Here is a 19,527-nt window from a genome sequence, read left to right as displayed (position 1 = left end):
GAAAAATCGAAGAAAGTTCAATTTAGCTAACTCAGAATTTATATACCTTTATACTAGCCCAATGAACGAAAGAACAAATTTGGGTGTTCTACGTTGTTTTTATACCAAACAAAGAAGAACCATTTTGTACTACTCAAATAAACGAAAGAATAAAATTGTACTAACCAGAAAAAGCGAAAAAAGACCTTTTTAACTAGCGCAGAGTTTCTGTAACGCAAAAATTAATTTGGATGGAGTAACAAGAAAGAAAGAAAAGATATGCCATATTAACTATTTAAATAAACGAAGGGATAAATTTAAGTGATCTATTCCATTTTGTACCAAGGAGAAATGCCATTTTTATATAGCTTAGAATTTCTAGTGCATGTTGTATTATTTAAACAAAACGAACGGCTACATTTGATAAAGCGAACATGAACCATTTTACTCAAATTTGGATGGAGTATTTAGCTTTCTATGAACCAGAAAAAAAGTGAAGAAGGACCATTTTAACTAACTCAGAATTTTATATCATTTTGTAATACTCAAATTTGGATGGATTATTTAGTTTTGTACCATGCAGAAAAAAGGAAACAAAGGTATAAATTTGTACTGAACAGAAAAGCGAAGACATTTATTGGAGGTGTCCTATTACCTTTTGTACCAACGAGAACCATTTTTAACTGGCTTAGATTTTTATACCTTTTTTTTTGTAAAAATGTGTACCGAACCTAAAAAAGCAAGGAAATACCATTTTTGTGTTAACCAAAAAAAGCGAAGAAATACCATTTTAAATAGCTCAGCCTGTTATAACTTTTTGTGTTTTGGTCTACCCAATTTTTTGACCATATTGTACTATTTAAACAAACAAAGGAATAAATTGGTGTGACCTATTCGCTTTTATAGCAAGCAGAAAAAGCACGAAAAAAAGGGAAGAAGGTTCATTATAACAAGCTTGGTATTTTTATCTTTGTGGTGCTACATTTTGTATTATTTTTGTGTCATCCAGAGAACAATTTAAATTGACTCTACCGTCACTAAGTAAGGCTCATAAAATATTTGAACGTGAGATTTAACAAACCAGAATTGCGTCATAATTCAATTATAACTTAATTGTTTAGAACAGACTCCATAGCAATTAGCGTTGTAAAGAAAAAAGAAGAAACAGCATGCTTGGCCAATTTGAATCACAGCAGAAAAATCAGCTCATCAAGGAAATGAAAAGTTTTCAAAGTTCCATGTTCCACAACATCTATAAAGAGTGCTGCAGATATTTGAGCAACGTTACGAATGCGTTACCTAACATTTGTATTGCTAAGGTACTGCCTATTGCTCAACGATTCAATTATTTTTTTTAAATTTTCTTTCCTCGTCTAAGTCCAAAAAGACAAATATATATTTTGCATTTATGTATTTTATTATAATGGAATATAAGTTTATGGAGTATATTTGGAAAATAATAGAACATACATCATGATGTTATATTGCCTTGAAACATATTATTAAACACGGAGAATGCATAGAATGTTTTTTGTAGGTATATAAAACTATTTATTTGATTTGTTTTTGCTGAAGAGTAGAAAAATGCCTAGCATGGAAATTGCTTATGTTTCACCTAGAGAAAAAGAAATTCAGCGTGAAAACCAGAAACCTGTACTGTTAATCCACCCGTCTGACCCCGATTTGCCAGATGAATTACGTGATAAAGTAAGAATCATATATCCAACACAAGAAATAGAAGAAGTGTATTATTTTAGACGCTATAATAGATATAATGATGAAATACTCCCGGAAAGTGATGATGACAGTGTTTCAAATATGACCGCTTTTGACCTGGAAGCTAATGAGTGCGAGTGTACTAGTGAAAGTATTAGTGATACATGTGTTATACAATTATTTAATGAGTATACACCAAATTCAGTATTATTATGTGAAGCATGTTCTAAACATAATGAAAATGAAAAAGATCACAACTGTTTGCTGCGGTATGATTACGAATTATTGCAAAAGGTGTGGACGATCTTAATTAAACATAAAATGAGAGAGAAAATCTATAAACTTTATATAAAGAAGCATTTTAAAGGTTGTAATATTAAGAACACTTATACTTTGGAGAAAAAATTTAATCTGGTATATGAATACATTACAGAGTGTGATTATTATATCAAAGAAATAGTAGAAATGTTTTTAGAAAAAGATAAACAATTATTTAATTCTGTAAATGAACACTGAGACACTGTAGCATATGCATTTGATTGTGTATGAATAGAAGAACTTGACCTGTTAACTATATTATTTTATAAGTTTATCAATTTGTAGTATTGTAATATTACAAACATTGGACTAGCACATGTAAATAATAGTTAGAGCTAAAATACTGAATTACCGGCAACTGAATTGTCAGTGAGAGTCAATTTAAATTGTTCTCTGGATGACACAAAAATAATACAAAATGTAGCACCACAAAGATAAAAATACCAAGCTTGTTATAATGAACCTTCTTCCCTTTTTCTCGTGCTTTTTTGCTTGCTATAAAAGCGAATAGGTCACACCAATTTATTCCTTTGTTTGTTTAAATAGTACAATATGGTCAAGAAATTGGGTAGACCAAAACACAAAAAGTTAAAACAGGCTGAGCTATTTAAAATGGTATTTCTTCGCTTTTTTTGGTTAACACAAAAATGGTATTTCCTTGCTTTTTTAGGTTCGGTACAAATTTTTACAAAAAAGGTATAAAATTCTAAGCCAGTTAAAAATGGTTCTCGTTGGTACAAAAGGTAATAGGACACCTCCAATAAATGTCTTCGCTTTTCTGTTCAGTACAAATTTATACCTTTTTTTCCTTTTTTCTGCATGGTACAAAACTAAATAATCCATCCAAATTTGAGTATTACAAAATGATATAAAATTCTGAGTTAGTTAAAATGGTCCTTCTTCACTTTTTTTCTGGTTCATAGAAAGCTAAATACTCCATCCAAATTTGAGTAAAATGGTTCATGTTCGCTTTATCAAATGTAGCCGTTCGTTTTGTTTAAATAATACAACATGCACTAGAAATTCTAAGCTATATAAAAATGGCATTTCTCCTTGGTACAAAATGGAATAGATCACTTAAATTTATCCCTTCGTTTATTTAAATAGTTAATATGGCATATCTTTTCTTTCTTTCTTGTTACTCCATCCAAATTAATTTTTGCGTTACAGAAACTCTGCGCTAGTTAAAAAGGTCTTTTTTCGCTTTTTCTGGTTAGTACAATTTTATTCTTTCGTTTATTTGAGTAGTACAAAATGGTTCTTCTTTGTTTGGTATAAAAACAACGTAGAACACCCACATTTGTTCTTTCGTTCATTGGGCTAGTATAAAGGTTAGCTAAATTGGACCTTCTTCGATTTTTCTGGTTAGTACAAAAAAACAGGTCACTCAAATTTATCTCATCGTTTGTTTAAATAGTACAAAAAGGTACAGAAATTCTTCGCTTTTTTGATTAGTACAATTTTGTTCTTTCGTGAAAATACTCAGCTACAAAATTAAATAGCTAACTCATATTTATGCCTTCGTTTATCAGACTAGTATAAAATGAAATAAAATGATCCTTTTTTTGCTTATTCCTTTGTTTGTTGAAATAATACAAAATGGCATAAAATACTCAACTTCGGTTTTTGAAATTCATGCATTACTTCGTTTAATTGATTTTAGAGTTGACACAAATTATAAGTCACTCAAATTTATTCATTTGTTTATTTTAATACTCCAAAATGGTGCAATTTCTTTTTTCTCGGTGGTACAAAACTAAATACTCCATTGTTTATTTAAGTAGTAAAATTATATAAAATAGTCCTTCTTTGCTTTTTCTCAGCCAGTTAAAATGCCATTTCTCATTGGTACAAAATTGAATAGGTCACTTAAATTTATTATTTCGCATATTCAGCTAGTTCATTTTTTTCTCGTTGGTATAAAAGTAGAACATCGAAATTATTCTTTCGTTACAGAAATTATGAACTTGTTAAAATGATCCTTCTTCGGGTTTTTCTGATTGATACATAAATATAACATTTCAGTAGTTCAAAAGTTACATAAATTCTGAGCTAGTTAAAGTAGCTCTTCTCTTTTCTAGTTGGTACAAAAGAAAATAATCCACCTAATCTTCACTTCTTTTTTTCTGGTTGGTATTCCTTCGTTTATTGGAGTAGTACAAAATGGTATCAAAGTCTGAGTTAGTTAAAATGATCCTTCTTCGGTTTTTTTTGTTTATTTGATTAGTAAAAATTGCATTTCTCGTTGGTACAAAATTGAATAGGTCATTCAAATTTATCTTTTCGTTTGTTTAAATAGTTAAAATGGCATATCTTTGCTTTTCTTCTGATTGGTACAAAAATAAAATAGACCACTGAAATTTGTTCCCTCTATTAATTGAATAACACAAAAAGGTATAAAATGCTGAGCTAGTTAAAATGACCCTTCTTTGATTTTCTTGTGATTGGTACAAAAATAAAATTTCGTTTATTTGGGTAGTACAAAATTGTAAAGAAATATTGAACCTTCTTCATTTTTTTGGTTCATACAAAGATAAATACTCCATCAAAATTTGAGTAAAATGGTTCATGTTCGCTTTCTCAAATTTAGCCCTTCGTTTTGCTTAAATAATACATAGCTAGTTAATATGGCATATCTTTGCTTTCTTTCTTGTTGATCCATTTGAATAGCCCAAAAAGGTACAGAAAGTCTGCGCTAGTTAAAATTGTGTTCCTTTGATTTCTTTCTCATTAATACAAAAGTAAATAAGCCACTCAAATTTATTCCTTCTTCACTTTTTTCTGCTTTGTACAAAATTGAATAGATCACACAAATTTACTAAATGAGGAAACGTTATCTCAATATGTGGTTTCATTTACGAGATTGACCTTTGACCACGATGACCATTATTTTTGAAACTTGTAGTAGTTGATGATCAATTACTAGATTTGGAAACAGCACCTCAATATGTGGATCCGTTTTCGAGTTATTAGGTTTTAAGTACTTTGACCTTTGACCTCGATGGCCACTATTTTTGGAACTTGTAGTAGATGATGACCAATTACTAGATTTGGAAACAGCACCTCAATATGTGGATCCATTTTCGAGTTATTAGGTTATAAGTATTTTGACCTTTGACCTCGATGGACATTATTTTGGAACTTGTACTAGTTGATGAAATATTACTAGATTTGGAAACAGCACCTCAGTATGTCGATCCATTTTCGAGTTATTGGGTTTTAAGTATGTTGACCTTTTGACCTCGATGACCACTAATTTTGGGACATGTAGTACCTGATGACCTATTGCTAAATGTGGAAACACCACCTCAATATTTTGCTTCGTTTACGAGTAATTAGGTTTTAAGTATTTTGGCCTTTGACTTCAATGGTCATTATTTTTGGAACTTGTAGTAGTTCATGAGCAATTACTAAATGTGGAAACAGCACCTCAGTATGTCGATCCATTTTCGAGTTGTTAGGTTTTATGTATTTTGACCTTTGACCTCGATGGTCATTATTTTTGAAACTTGTAGTACCTGATGACCTATTGCTGAATGTGGAAGCACCACCTCAATGTGTAGCTCCGTTTTCGAGTTATTGGTTTTTAAGTATGTTGACCTTTTGACCTCGATGGCCACTAATTTTGGGACATGTAGTACCTGATGACCAATTACTAAATGTGGCTCCGTTTCTAAGTTTTGATTTTTGACCTTGATGGTCAGTAGTTGATGACCAATTGCTAAATGTGGAAACAGCACCTCGATATGTTGTTTCGTTTTTGAGTTCGACCTTTGTTCACGATGGTCACTAATTTGAGGACATGCTTGTGTCATTTCTGCTATGTTAAATTAGGGGTTGGGAACGAAATCAGTGCTACGTTAAATTAGGGGTGGAGACTGTGTTCATAAATTTCTGCTATGTTAAAATGTTCAAATAGGGGTTGAAAAAGTAATCATAAAATAGAACGAAATACCCCTAAAAGTGCTCATAAAAGAGAACGAATCTTATGTATTATATGCTCTGCTATGTAATTTCAATTAGGGGTGGAAAAAATGGTCATCAAAGAGAATGAATGAATACACGCTCTAAAATGACTATATTTGCTCATTGTCTGCTATTTCTGTTATGTTAAAATAAGGGTTGGAATGAGTACACCCCTGCTATGTTACATAGTCTTATGTGTTTCTGCTATGTTACGTATTCTTATGTCATTTCTATTATGTTAAAGCAGGGGTTGATAAATATGCTCATAAAAGAGAACGAGTTCACCCCTAAAATGGAGGTCATAAAAGGGAACGAGTTCACCCTGCTATGTTATGTAGTCTTATGTGTTATCTACTATGTTAAAATAGGGGTTGTAAAATATGCTCATAAAAGGGAACGAGTTCACCCCTAAAAAGTGCTCATAAAAGAGAACGAGTACACCCTTGCTATGTTACGTAGTCTTATGCTCTTATATGTGTTCGTAGGGAAATGAATATTATGTATTCTCTGCTATGTTAAAATAGGGGTTGAACGAGTACACCCCTGCTATGTTACGTAGTCTTATGTATTATCTGCTATGTTAAAATAGGGGTTGGAAAACGAGTTCACCCCTGCTTTATGTATTATCTGCTATGTTCCAATAGGGGTTGAAAAGTGATCATAAAAGAGAACGAATACACCCTTGCTATGTTACGTACTCTTATGTGTTATCTGTTCTGCTGTGTGTTCGTAGGGGTTGAAAAAGTAATCATAAAAGGGAACGAGTTCACCCCTAAAATGGAGGTCATAAAAGGGAACAAATTCACCCCTAAAATGGAGGTCGTAAAAGACCGTGGGTGGACGGTTCAGGATGCTCGATTTCTCGTATCCTCCCTGTGTCTTCCGGCATAGTGTGTCAGGCGGCACTGGGAAATTCGTTGTCTGCTTCAGGCGGGACTGAGAAAGTGGGTAGAGGATCAGTGGCGCAGAACCGCCATTTTTCTACTGCTGTCGAGTCATTAATGTCCCGTTACATTTCCTGTTAAAATACGATTGCTTCGCAGAATACAAGCAGAAAAATTCGTTCATGAATATTGTTCTAAATCAGTGATGCAAATAACCACTCGCCTGGGGCGAGTGGTTCATCGGTGCGAGCGAGTTTTAATATCACCATATCACCATGAAAATACTGAGGGTATGTAAATGATTTCTATTGTGGAATGTAAGCTAATAGTATTTTTTTTTGAAGGGGGGGACTAGTGACATTTTGTTGCTTATTTGCATCCCTGTTCTGAATAGTTACATCGACTGACACGTAATGCGTTATACCATAATCTGGTAAATCTTCCTAGCGGCGCACGTATAAAATGTGGCTCATTTTAGCTTATTTGTTCACGAAACATTTATTTTTTAAAATAAAATACAAACAAATAGATACGGCATTATTCTCTACACATAAATGACCTATTTTTATTAGAAGCTTCTGAAAAGTAACTTCTTTGGGTAAAATGGCGTTTTATAAAATGTGATCAGTATAGGGAAGTTATAGGGAAGTTCTTAGCTCTTAAGTATATAATATATTAAGTCGTTAGTCGTAACAGAGGTTTCCAAAACTGTTCCATTGTGAATACAACGAAGTTCCGATAAACACAATCCTTATTGTGGGGATGGAAGAGTTAGACCTTTTGCTTTCCTCTATTAATAATATATCTGAAACCGTTCGGAGTAGAAAATTTAAATATTGAGCATATATTCTTCTTACATTAAATAGTATGATTTACAAGCAACTTGTAGAATGGTACTAAAATTATCATTACCGTTTCCGAAACCTAGCGAACTAGAACGTAGAAAATATTATAAATTTTGACTAGACCTTAGGCTTGCCACATCCCCAACACACTTCTTTTTAGTATTTTAGTATTGTGGATAGAATGTGTTTTTAGAATAATTGTATTCCGAATCATGGGAAGGGCATTAAAATATTTGTTACTACAAGTTTAACGAGAAAGACGGAGAACAGATAGGAATAAAATATTTATGATAAATCTATTTTTGATCACTTGAAATAAAGATATTGATATTTTTGCTGTCTAAGATAAATCTATCGTTTGCTTCCAGAAATTTAATATAAGTTGTGACCTAGAGGAAACTCTAACTGAGGGGTTTCAAGATTCAAACTTCTGAGACGTTAGAAAAGTTTAACTGCCTTAACTGATTAACTAGCTGAATCCTGTCTTTTTGAATCTCTTTGACATAATCAGGTGGAATTCGATGCGGTTGATTTCATTACTGCAAATGTGATTGTCAAAATTTAATTTTTATGGCTTAAAATATGTATCTTGAGCAATCGATAGTACTTATAAATTCTTTGAATGTATTTATGTCGAGAAATTGATTACGATTTGACGTTGAGTAAGTTTTTCAAAAGTGGTTTTCTAAGCTTTCACGAATCATTGATGAATTTTTACTTGGGACATATTTTCAAACCAGTACGTGTATTTGTACACCCTTAAAATATTATGCATTAACTCGTTTCTCTTCAGTGTGAAGAACATGTACTAGGTATAAAGAATTAGAGATAAACTATATATGAGCTTACCGCAAATGTTACTTGCTTCATCACTTTTGTCACGACAATCATCTCCTCCATCACAAACCCATCTCTTTGGGATACATTCTCCAGAACCACATCGAAACTCATCTCTTTTACATGTACGGTTAGCTAATAAGAGGAAAAAGAGTAATTTTGTATTGCCAAGTATGTATTAATAACTGGTTTAGTTAGATAATACAAAAAATCCTATATTCATAGTGAGTTATGATTGATAAACTTGAATAGTACAATATGCTGATTTATACCCCCATTAAATTGTTACAGTATCAAATCGTATTATTCAACACAATATGATTACAGACTGGTCCACAGTTTGTAAAATAAGAGCAAGGCAAACTGCTGTAAAGTACAATACATGTATTTTCAAGAGCATCATCAAACATACGCTTTCTCTTAAGCTTAGCAGACCTGTCACGTTCCGCCATCGTTAATAAAATTACACATTGTCATGTTCTTAAAAACTAAAAAAAATGCGTAGTTAAACACAAAATTATAGTTTTTGTTACGACTATAATTAAATTCGACAAGGCATCACTGTTATGACATAATGAAATAATACACCTTTCCACATTATTATAAAATTACTAAAAAAGTTTGTTCCCAAGCAAATTGTAGTTACTAAGTCACGTTTAATACATTGTGCTGGAAAAGTATTTTGTGATTAGTCGGTCTCGCAAGGTGTTAAAATCTGGTAACATTAATAGGTGATTGCTTCATATAAAGTACTACTACTAGTATTAACCAGGACAACTCAGTACAGTTTTTTTTTTCTTTTTGATAAAAGAGAGAAAGCAAATCAATATTTATTTAACTATCTACCGTTAGTTGGTTTCACTTTAGTTGGGAGAACTGATCACAACTACAGGAAACAGTTGTCTACATATTTGCCTTACTGTCGGTGATAGAAGAAAATATTTTTTTCCCCACTCTACAAATCTTCAGTAGCTCTCTTTTTTCACACACTAAAAAAATTGTAGGTGGCATACTTAAAAAGATAGGTTACATGCGTAATTCCTGTAGTTTTTGGATTATACGTACCGCAGACATATAACTGAAAACGCATGTTTTATAATACTTTCTGTATAAGTGTTCCACCTATACGTACTTTCCGTATGAAACAATGTAGGCGGTCAGGATCTCACATATAAATGGACGTATATAACATATAGCTGACGAAGGTAACATAAGCATATGTATGTGATATACGGAAAACTGTTAGACGTCAGACATCCTGCAACAGCATTATGTAACATCTAAGGGCAGTGCCTGGGTGGCATACGGATAACGTATGCTCCGTACTGATTTCCATAGTAAGCAAGAGGATACCGTATATTTGTAGAATATACCGCTGTCCGGATAACGGATTTTTCTCTGTGCAGAAAAGAAATCAGAAGCTGCGCAAGATTACCAATGTATTAATTATGTAAAGCTATAACAGCTAATCAGAACAATGTGTTTGTAAATTGAGCTAGGGGAGATTGGACTAAGAAAGAATACTTTGCGAAAGAGAGAGAATAGTTGATATTTATTGTCAAGTATTCTTGTTGTTCGCAGAACTGTGGCTACAACTGAGTCAATAAATAACGAAGTCTGCAATTACGAAAGGAAAGTTTATAGAAACAGGCAAGTATGACAATACATTTCGAATCCCAAGGGAACGCTGTAGAAAGAGGAGACCTGTCATATGTTTGGACACACAATTAGCAGGCATATATATAATTATTATACTCATGACAAAATTTCAATGAAGGAAAAACTAGCACATTTCGTCAATGATGAAGGTTTCTTCCTTGGAACAACAACGCCACATTCGCTAGTTCTTCGTGCCCTGTAGTTTAAATAAATTTAAAAAAGGAGAGTCAAAAAGTGTTAATGGAACTGTAAGATATTTTTAGTTGATGTTGCAGATTTATGCAAGCATTGGCAACTGCTACAAAGTATTCCTCCAGGGGGAAGTGTCATAATTGATATGGCTCCCTATTACTGCATACAAGCAAGTAAAGTCTTTCCAGCCTTAGAACAAAGTAGACGTAAACAAAGCGAAATGTATTACTCCGCGGCTCACACGTGCTTCGGCAGCGAGAGACGTGAACAGCAAGATCTTCTGCTAGCTTATTGTCGTAGCATAATTTCCAAAGTGTATGGCTCCGTTGGTTTGTATATAATCAACGCACTGACACTGACTACTGTTATGTTGGAAATACATATTTTTAAATCGTTATATAAACGAGATTGCCTCTGTTCCTGTTGTTATCTTTGGTGTTTTATAACACGAGAGGAAGGTGGATTATTATAACACTTTTTCGCCATGGAACACTCTACATTCTACAGTTTCAAATGAGTGGGGGCGGCGCGCGAACGCATACGCATGCGCAGTAAATACTATATGTCCAAGGACGGGTGAGGTTGAAATAAAGCTACATCTGTTGTTAAATATTATATATATTGCGTTTATTAGCACAAAGTACAGGATAAATTCGGATATTTTCATTTGAAATTATAGTTTTAATAGGGATTATATTGCGGTAGAATATTAGTGCAGTGAGACCAACAACCAATCACTGGTCATCGATCCACTGGTAGTCAGGTGGGTTTGTTTACATCCACTTTTTTCTAAAGCTGGAAAGAGATTAGACCTTCAAGGCAGTTCCAGAAAGGCGGAAATAATCAGTTGGTTGGAATAACAGAACGTGGCATGCGAGGAAGGCTTACGAAAGACTGAAATCCTGAATATAGAAAGAATATCTCAACCACAGTTTCCAAGATAAACAGTGGATATATTCGTTCACGAACAACGACACACGATAGTGCGATTCCCCGCTGTTATTATATGTATAACAATGTAGAGCATATTTGGACATAAATAAAGGGAAAAATAACGTGGAAGATATTTTGCTGTCCTTTTCTCACGCTAAGGTTCTCCCATTTGCGAAAGGTACCGTTAGGGAAGTGACATTCAAAAAATGTCACCTTGCGGTAGCACATACAACATTGAAATTTTTTCAGATGTGGGAGAAGAAGGGTGCAGAAAAACAAGAGATGAAGAAAATGTCACTCTCGGTACTGAGGAGAGCTCCAAAAGTATTTTGTTGTTAGATTTTAGATGTTTTAAATCTTTTGCATTGTTTCAGATCATCTTGTATTGAACACTTGATTTTTCAGCGTTTCGCAAATCAATATATTGTAGATTTTATCCTATTTTCAGCGCCACGGTCAGTTTAAGTTCGAATCCAAACAAATATACGCTTGAAGAACGCTTTTCAATGAGGTATTCAACCTAAGATTCTTTGCAATACAAGCACGAGTGCTATACTCGACCAACGAAGATGATAATAAAAATTGGAGAAGGTAGTTGACAGTGAGTTCCCGCTTAGTGTAGTAGTTAGCGCATGTCCAAAATTATTGTCGCATGTCTATAAATATGTTGTTGCAGGAATATAATTTGATAATGAATTTGCCCGGTATTTCTTATAATGTTAGTATGTGTATAATCGGCAAAGACATGTATGTGACAAATTTCATGTCAAAAGAGCAGTAAATAACAATAATAAAACGAAAATAAAACATTCTTGTCATTTAGCAACATTTTGTTTTACTCTTATAATTTTCGTATTTTTAATTCTTTTCCTATGAATATACACTTCAAATTATACACATAGTATCAATATTAAAAGTACCCTGCAAAATCATTATCAAATTATATTCTTACAAGACAGTTATAGATATGAGACAATCATTTTGGACATGAGTGCACATGGTCACGGTTTTGATTCTCCGCTAAGAGCAAATTTATCTTGGAGCTACTTAAACGAAGATGAATTGATCATCTATCTTCCAAGCTAGAAGTAATTTAGCCTAAGAGACGGTTTGCAGACTTCACATTACACAATTGAACAAGAGAGATATGGTTAGCGCTAGTTTAGCTTTAGCTCTCCTTCATCGGCGCAGAGCTGAAGAAGACTCTAAACCCTATAATATAATGTCTAAATTCTTATGATATAATGTCTAAATTTTATGATAAATACATGTATTACCAAATAATTTATCTCATGAAACTGATACAAAATGAAGATTTAAAAAATAATAATCTGAGTATTTAGTTCCCCGTTTTTAATGGCAATTATTTATCACTGATCTACTGTTCTCGTGTATGAAACATATAGAAAGAGTCGGCTAATGGAGCTTAGCAGGTAATTGAGTTCATTTCTGTGTAGCTGATACTAAGTGTGCACTGTGATTTAACCTGTACCTACATTAAAGATCCAATAGTAAAAGTCACTGTAAGAAAGGTAGCAGTTTTAGAGTGACTGGACAAAGGCAGATGTGAACATGAAAATTCGAAAGATGTTTCTCATAGTAAGCGTCCAAAATTAGCATTAGTGATAAAACGTTTGCTTATTTTTACCTATATACTTGAATAACAACAAATATGAGAGTGAAAGATATGGTTTCTGCATGGTGCAATAATTGATATTGATTTACTATTACAAAAGTAGCTGAATGCTCATAGGACTAATCAGCTCAAAGATATGATGTTATTTTTCCACCTTCCTAGGTATAATTAACAAATGACAGTGAAAAAACTAATACATAAGAATATACTAGAAACATTACTCTCTTTAATATGTCTTGTCGTTTCTATCATTCATTATAGTTTCTGATATTATTATCAATTTCTTTTAATACGCCGTCTTTTTCCTTTCCCCATTTTTCTCCTATGTCACGTATTATCCATGTTGCCTTTTATCCTAATACAAAAGTTATTACTGTTTTCACTAAGTGATATGCAATTGAACAGCTGGGAAAGGATTGCATTATCTAACACAAAAGAAAATGCATGTTTTTAGCGGGATAGTATTTTTTGCCCCTTCAAGTAATGGAAGATATGAGAAAACCAGTAAGCTTAATAACTTAATTGACCATATTAAAACGTTTTAAACTGTGGATTGCTAAAAAATAAAATATATTACGTTTGCAAATGCAATTTATACAATGTAAACATAGTTAGTGTAACAAGCAGATAAAAGAGAAACTGTTGTATGGTAAGTTTCACACAACAGAAACAAAAATCACTTGCCTGTTTGAAGTTTATAACAGGCCCGCAGCACATGAACACATACACACACACACACACACATATATATATATATATATATATATATATATATATATATATATATATATATATATATATACTGTAGTGGGTAACGTCCTAACTTACTACTCAGCTGATCTATGTTCCAATCCTCATCAGGTACACATTTTTTTCTTTCCGTTGAGGGAACAGCTATTTAATATAAAATACTAGTTTTAAATATGGCTCCATAATACTAGATTTTTTCTGATTATTTTCTGAGGTAATAATATAATGCTACAAGAATGATTCTAGATCAATTGTAAGGATGTCCTAGAGGTTTTCCATTAATATAATATAGACCTAAGTATACATCTGAAATTTAATATACACAATTGAAATTAGTTTCTATTATTTGATTCAACCAGCATATGTGTCTCTGTCCGTCTCCTTTCTGTTTCACCATAACTCTCGTAAACGTTATTCGATTTTAATGAAACTTGCTATATGTCTTCTTCCAATCCTTAAAATGAACCTTATTGTTTCATGTTGCAATAATATACTAAAAACGAGGCAGTAAAAGAGAAAACAATCCTTCCCATGCCGCAAATTTTGACATAGAGAAAATAATTTTTATGTAGGAACTATGTAAACATTATTTGAATTCAATAATGGTAGTGAATACTTTCTTTAGCGTATCTCAATCAGCCTCAATGGTTGCAATTGAAAGCAATTAATAATAAATTGGTAGAAGATGTAAGTTCCTAAAACCTGGAAGCCTCATTATTGAAACAAACTGATACTAAGAAGCTTGTTTTATTTGTACTAATAGAGAATAACACACTGAGCAAGGCTATGTGATAATATATGAAAAAACACAATCACGTAACAGTTTCAACACAATAACTGTGTCTTCATCAGACTTCTACTCCTTCTCTGTGGAGGAAAATGGAAGTCTGATGAAGACACAATTATTGTGTTGAAACTGTTACGTGATTGTTTTTTTTTTCATATTATCATATAGTCTTGCTCAGTGTGTTATTGTGTTTTAGTACGATATGGAAAAAAGGCCTGATACAATAGTTATTCTATTTGATAATTTTAAACAATAATTCGATTTTGATACAATATGGCGTATACTTCCTTTCAGGCTTCCCAATTAACTCACTGCATAAGGTTAAAGTCTATCAAGAATTTAAGAGTAAAATCTCAATGAAATATATAGCTATATATTTGATTTTGTAGCAACAAAGCGCATATACAGTTAAAACTAGTAAAATATTATAAAAATGGATTTACATTACCGGTAGAAAATACTTTAAAGATATCATTCGTAAACAAATATTTAATCTTTGTTAAATATAGGATGCATGTATCTAAGGCTTCTCAGTCATCCCCCAACACTTGGGTGTAGAATCAGTGAGAATAGAGAAATGAATTTAACTCACTCCTCGCAGCTTAGAAAATATGTCTTACGACAGTGTTGGTAAAATGATTAGATTTTCATATTATATCTGAACTAGACGTGAATTCGCGTAGATGTGGACCTCTCATGACTTTACATTCGAAGACAGATGATGACGCAGAGAAGATTCCGTATTTCTTGAACTAAAACTTGATCTCGTGCCACTGATGATCTGCTCCTAGTCCACTTTGTGTCTGTCTCCTCTACGCCACATCCAACTGCTTACTCACATTAACGAGGATCACAACAAAAATCTCTAGCAATGTATGATAACTTCTCACCTCTAACAGCACGATCGATATCAATTTTTGCGCGCCAGTCAAATCTAAAGACACGAAAGTGACCAAATGTCCCGTTTTAACTGTTGTCCTCTTTTTTAAAATTCTTAAACGTGTGACGAAATGTCCCGTATTAAGCAAAAATGGAAATAGTGTCTCGTAAGGATTATTTGAGTTGTAAATGATGGGAGCAATTTTACAGTCTATTGTTAAAATGACTCTGATAGAAGCATCTTTCATAATAATACTCATTGGGATTGTTTAGGCCATGCATCACTTCCCGTTGATCTGGTAACTAGCGCTAGTGAGTTAGGTGCACAGGATCCCGGATTCTATTCGAGGGGCACAACACAAAAAGTTAATTTTACAATCATTCTCTTTGATTACTCATCCCTCTCATCTAGCATGGGAAACAAACTAAAAGTTTCATTTTATTTAATTTTATGCCATGACAGGAATTTTTAAATACCCTTGAATGCTTGAAACTTTTAATGCGTTACTTGCGTATTTTGTAAGTTTAAAACATTGCTGCAGTCAATCAATTTCGAGATCAGACGGTAACAAACTCCCCTAATCTGATCTACAATGATAGTAAATATTCCCCGTAAAAAAGCCCCAAGTAGAAAATAGGACTTCACTTCAAAGCTCGCAAACACAATGATACAAGATAACATGATAGAATTACCGTTAAAATGCTTGGGAAGAATTTCACTACAAAGGGCTGGCAATGACAGTTTCCTTCTTTGTATTATTTTTTTAATGTTTAGTGTCTTTCTGGACTGACATCGTATATGGAAATTTTGCGAATATGGTTGCATCTTATTACCTCCCTTATTTCATTAATTCGCTGAAAATAAATTAAACTATGTTGAACTTACCGCATATGATGGTTGCATTCTCACTTCTATCCGGACACTGGATTCCTAAGACGCATACGAGCTTCTCTCTTAAGCATCTACCAGACTTACAACGATATTTATTGGGCCCGCACGTCCGTTTTGCTGTTAAGAGATAGATTGTAGGTTATATATAACTATTATCAATACATAAAAATATTATGTTATATTAACCAAATATGAACACATTCCTTTATTTATTAACAACCAGCATCGTAAACGAGAACGCACAAAAAGCTCCGTTTTGGTGAGTATTGTCATGAATCAGCAAACTTAAAACAATTTAGTTAGATGAGTTGGCACAATATGCAAGAAAATTTGAGCTCAGAACTATGTTCAACTTAAAACTCAACTCCAGTATTAACATTTCCTATACGAAGTAGTAACCGTTAATTTGAAGTTTACTGTTGTCCGATCTCTGAAAATGGAAATCTTCTCAGGATGACAGCCATGTGATGAAAATGCTTTGTTATAATTGACACGAAATTATGAAGACAATAATAATATACAGAACGATCAGAAAGTCCCGTTAACCCCTATACATACATAGATGTAAATGAATTGTTTCTTATTGTTGCAGGTGCTGATATACATATAACCCATTACTCCCTGAATTCATGTTTCTTATTGTGGCAAGTGCTGATATACATCTAAATCATGGCTGATGAGATGATGTACGGATGACACTATGGATCGTAATGAGCAAGTGGCTAAAGAACGACCCCATACAGGAAATTCAATGAGAGATATTCAGCATGGTTTCACTGTAATGTTTCAGATGCCTTTCCCTCCAAAACCAATAAGCTTACAGTGGATAAAGATGCTATTTCCAACTGGTTGCATAAAAGATTAGCCCCGTTCAGGACGACCACAAAAACGACTGGAAACGTGTGTGGAGACTGAATCTTCTGTCGAACGTTTGCCAAAAGGATTCCATTCCTGAGAGTGGTCACAGGAATTGGGTGTTCCATACTCGACCTTACAGAAATATATAACGAAGGATTTGCAGTTAAAGGCAGTTAAACTTTCGTTTGTAAAGAAATTGAGTGATTGACATACAAAAACGTAGGGCAGGCTTGTAGGTGAATGCTCGATGTCTTTACAACTCTTCTTTCAAGAGGAAAGTGCACTGAGAAAAATGCGTTCTCCGGACAGCGGTATATTGCACAAATATAGGGTATCCTCTTGCTTACTACAGAATTGAGTACGGAGCATACGTTATGCGTATGCTAAATAGGCACTGCCCTCAGTTGTTACATCATGCCATTGCAGAATGTCTGACATCTTACAGTTTTCCGTATATCACATGCATATACCTATGTTACATTCCTCAGCTATATGTTATATACGTCCATTTATATGTGAGATTCTGACCGCCTATATTGTTTCACACGGAAAGTACGTATAGATGGAACACTTATACGGAAAGTATTATAAAACATTCGTTTTCAGTTATACGTCTGCTGTACGTTAAGTCCAAAAACTACAGGAATTTCTGATGTACCCTATCTTTTTAAGTACGCCACCTACATTTTTTTTCTCAGTGTGCTTTGTACGGACGAGTTTGCAATATATCACAATGAAAAAGTCAGAAAACCCACATTTTTGAAAAGAACTTGAACACAACTCAGCACATCTCATGATCTGGGCTGCAATGTCTGCAACCTATTTGGTAGGTCCTATTTCTTTGACGGCGTTATGAATCACATTGCGTATCTAACCATGTTACATGATTGGTTTATACCATATCTGACAGATCGAGGACGGCTCGGTCGTGTATAATTCCGGCATGACAGAACACCAGCCCATTATACTATTGCAGTTAGAGAATATCTCAATAAGTTATTTCCTGATAAATAGATTTGACGTGGTTCTGACCATTGGCCTGCACCTTCAGAGTGGCCATCCAAAAGTCCTGATCTGTTATCTTGCGACAATGCATTATGGGGATTTACTAGACAAAAGGTTGCTGCCACACGTTACGAGACAGTTTACAAACTTAAGAATGCTGCTCAACGTGCATTTACTGCAGTATGGAGAAGAATCATACTCTGCTATAAATTGATGGTGCACACACAGACACTCTAAAGTAAATAGTAATGGGTACTCACATTACCCCAAAATTGTCTTCTGCCATGATTCCACATTAGCCTATTACATTGCTACCATTTATGAATAGGTGAACATGCGATAGGGGATAACGGAGACTTCGAGACTACATCAAGAAACTTGATTTCCATGCTAATGACCTAACTTTGTCTTATGCTTGTTGAACAAGGTTGAAAGTAGTAATATAGAAAATAGCTTGTGTATCAAAATGACGTAAAACTTAACATAGGTTCAGGTTTAAGGAAAAAAAATAAAAACAAAAAGGTAAGATAATAGATTTTCGAACATTTTGAAATGGCTTCTTTAAATAATAATGAAGGGGTAGATAAGAAGCTCAATTTTTAAGGACAGCTCAACAGTATTTCATTACACTCATTTCAACGAGAATAAATGCGGCAATGCACTTAACGCTATTAGTTGTTTGATAATGATCCTACACTCTAATTAATTTCGTTAAAAATGTAAATTTTATACAGATAATACAGGATGTTTCCAAACAACATCGACAACTTTTGGGAAGAGGTTCCTGACACCAAGATGAGACAAAACGTATAGAACAATCTGGGTGCCGAAATCCGTTATTTCGGAGTCATAAACGGCCCGAAACATGAAAATAAATTCACTTCAAATGTCCATAGCTCCAATACTATGGGAGCTACCGTAGTCGGGTAAGGACTTCACTTAGGAGCTACTATGTGCTCTATCCAAATATCCATGTTTCGGAATCCTGCGGTACGTCCGCAACAATTTTTATAGAGGTACAAAACAAACAAACCAACAAAACAAACTTCTGAAGCAAAGTTACAGGATGATATTTAAAGAATTAGCAGATGGAAAGTAAAAACTTCACACGACAACGACTTATTATGATGGAGAAGCCAGTGTGTGGTAAAGATCTGAACGTCTTGTGTATGAAGGATTTTAGGAAGACTAGTTTTTCGTTTTTCAGTTAAAAATTATGAAACGTGGCTCAAACGTAAATATGAGGTGCGCTAAATGTTTTGTACTATAGAATCAAATGCCAATAATCTGTATTTTTCTTTCTTTCTTCATTTGAAGGTCTGCAACATGTTTGTTAGAAATAATTCATATTGTGTGTCAAACAAAATGTTTTTAGCCATTATATTAAGTTA

General features: G+C 33.5%; 2 protein-coding genes across 2 annotated transcripts in view; one reads left to right on the top strand and one right to left on the bottom strand.

The window, feature by feature from the left end:
• LOC145680809 (uncharacterized) overlaps nucleotides 1–19,527 on the top strand; it is a 708,231-nt gene that overhangs the window by 275,189 nt on the left and 413,515 nt on the right. The window lies entirely within an intron of this gene.
• Nucleotides 1–19,527, bottom strand: part of LOC145680810 (uncharacterized) — a 70,749-nt gene that overhangs the window by 17,817 nt on the left and 33,405 nt on the right. The window contains exons 4-5 of the mRNA XM_081751883.1: nucleotides 16,268–16,390; nucleotides 8,558–8,680 (exon numbers count right to left, since the gene is read on the bottom strand). Coding sequence (XP_081608009.1) covers nucleotides 8,558–8,680; nucleotides 16,268–16,390 — 246 coding nt within the window. The remainder of the gene's footprint in view (nucleotides 1–8,557; nucleotides 8,681–16,267; nucleotides 16,391–19,527) is intronic.

Source organism: Thermobia domestica, chromosome 3 (assembly GCF_964235325.1).
Source record: "Thermobia domestica chromosome 3, izTheDome1.hap1.1, whole genome shotgun sequence".
In the NCBI taxonomy this organism is placed as follows: Eukaryota; Metazoa; Arthropoda; class Insecta; order Zygentoma; family Lepismatidae; genus Thermobia; species Thermobia domestica.
This window is presented reverse-complemented; position numbering and strand designations above follow the sequence as displayed.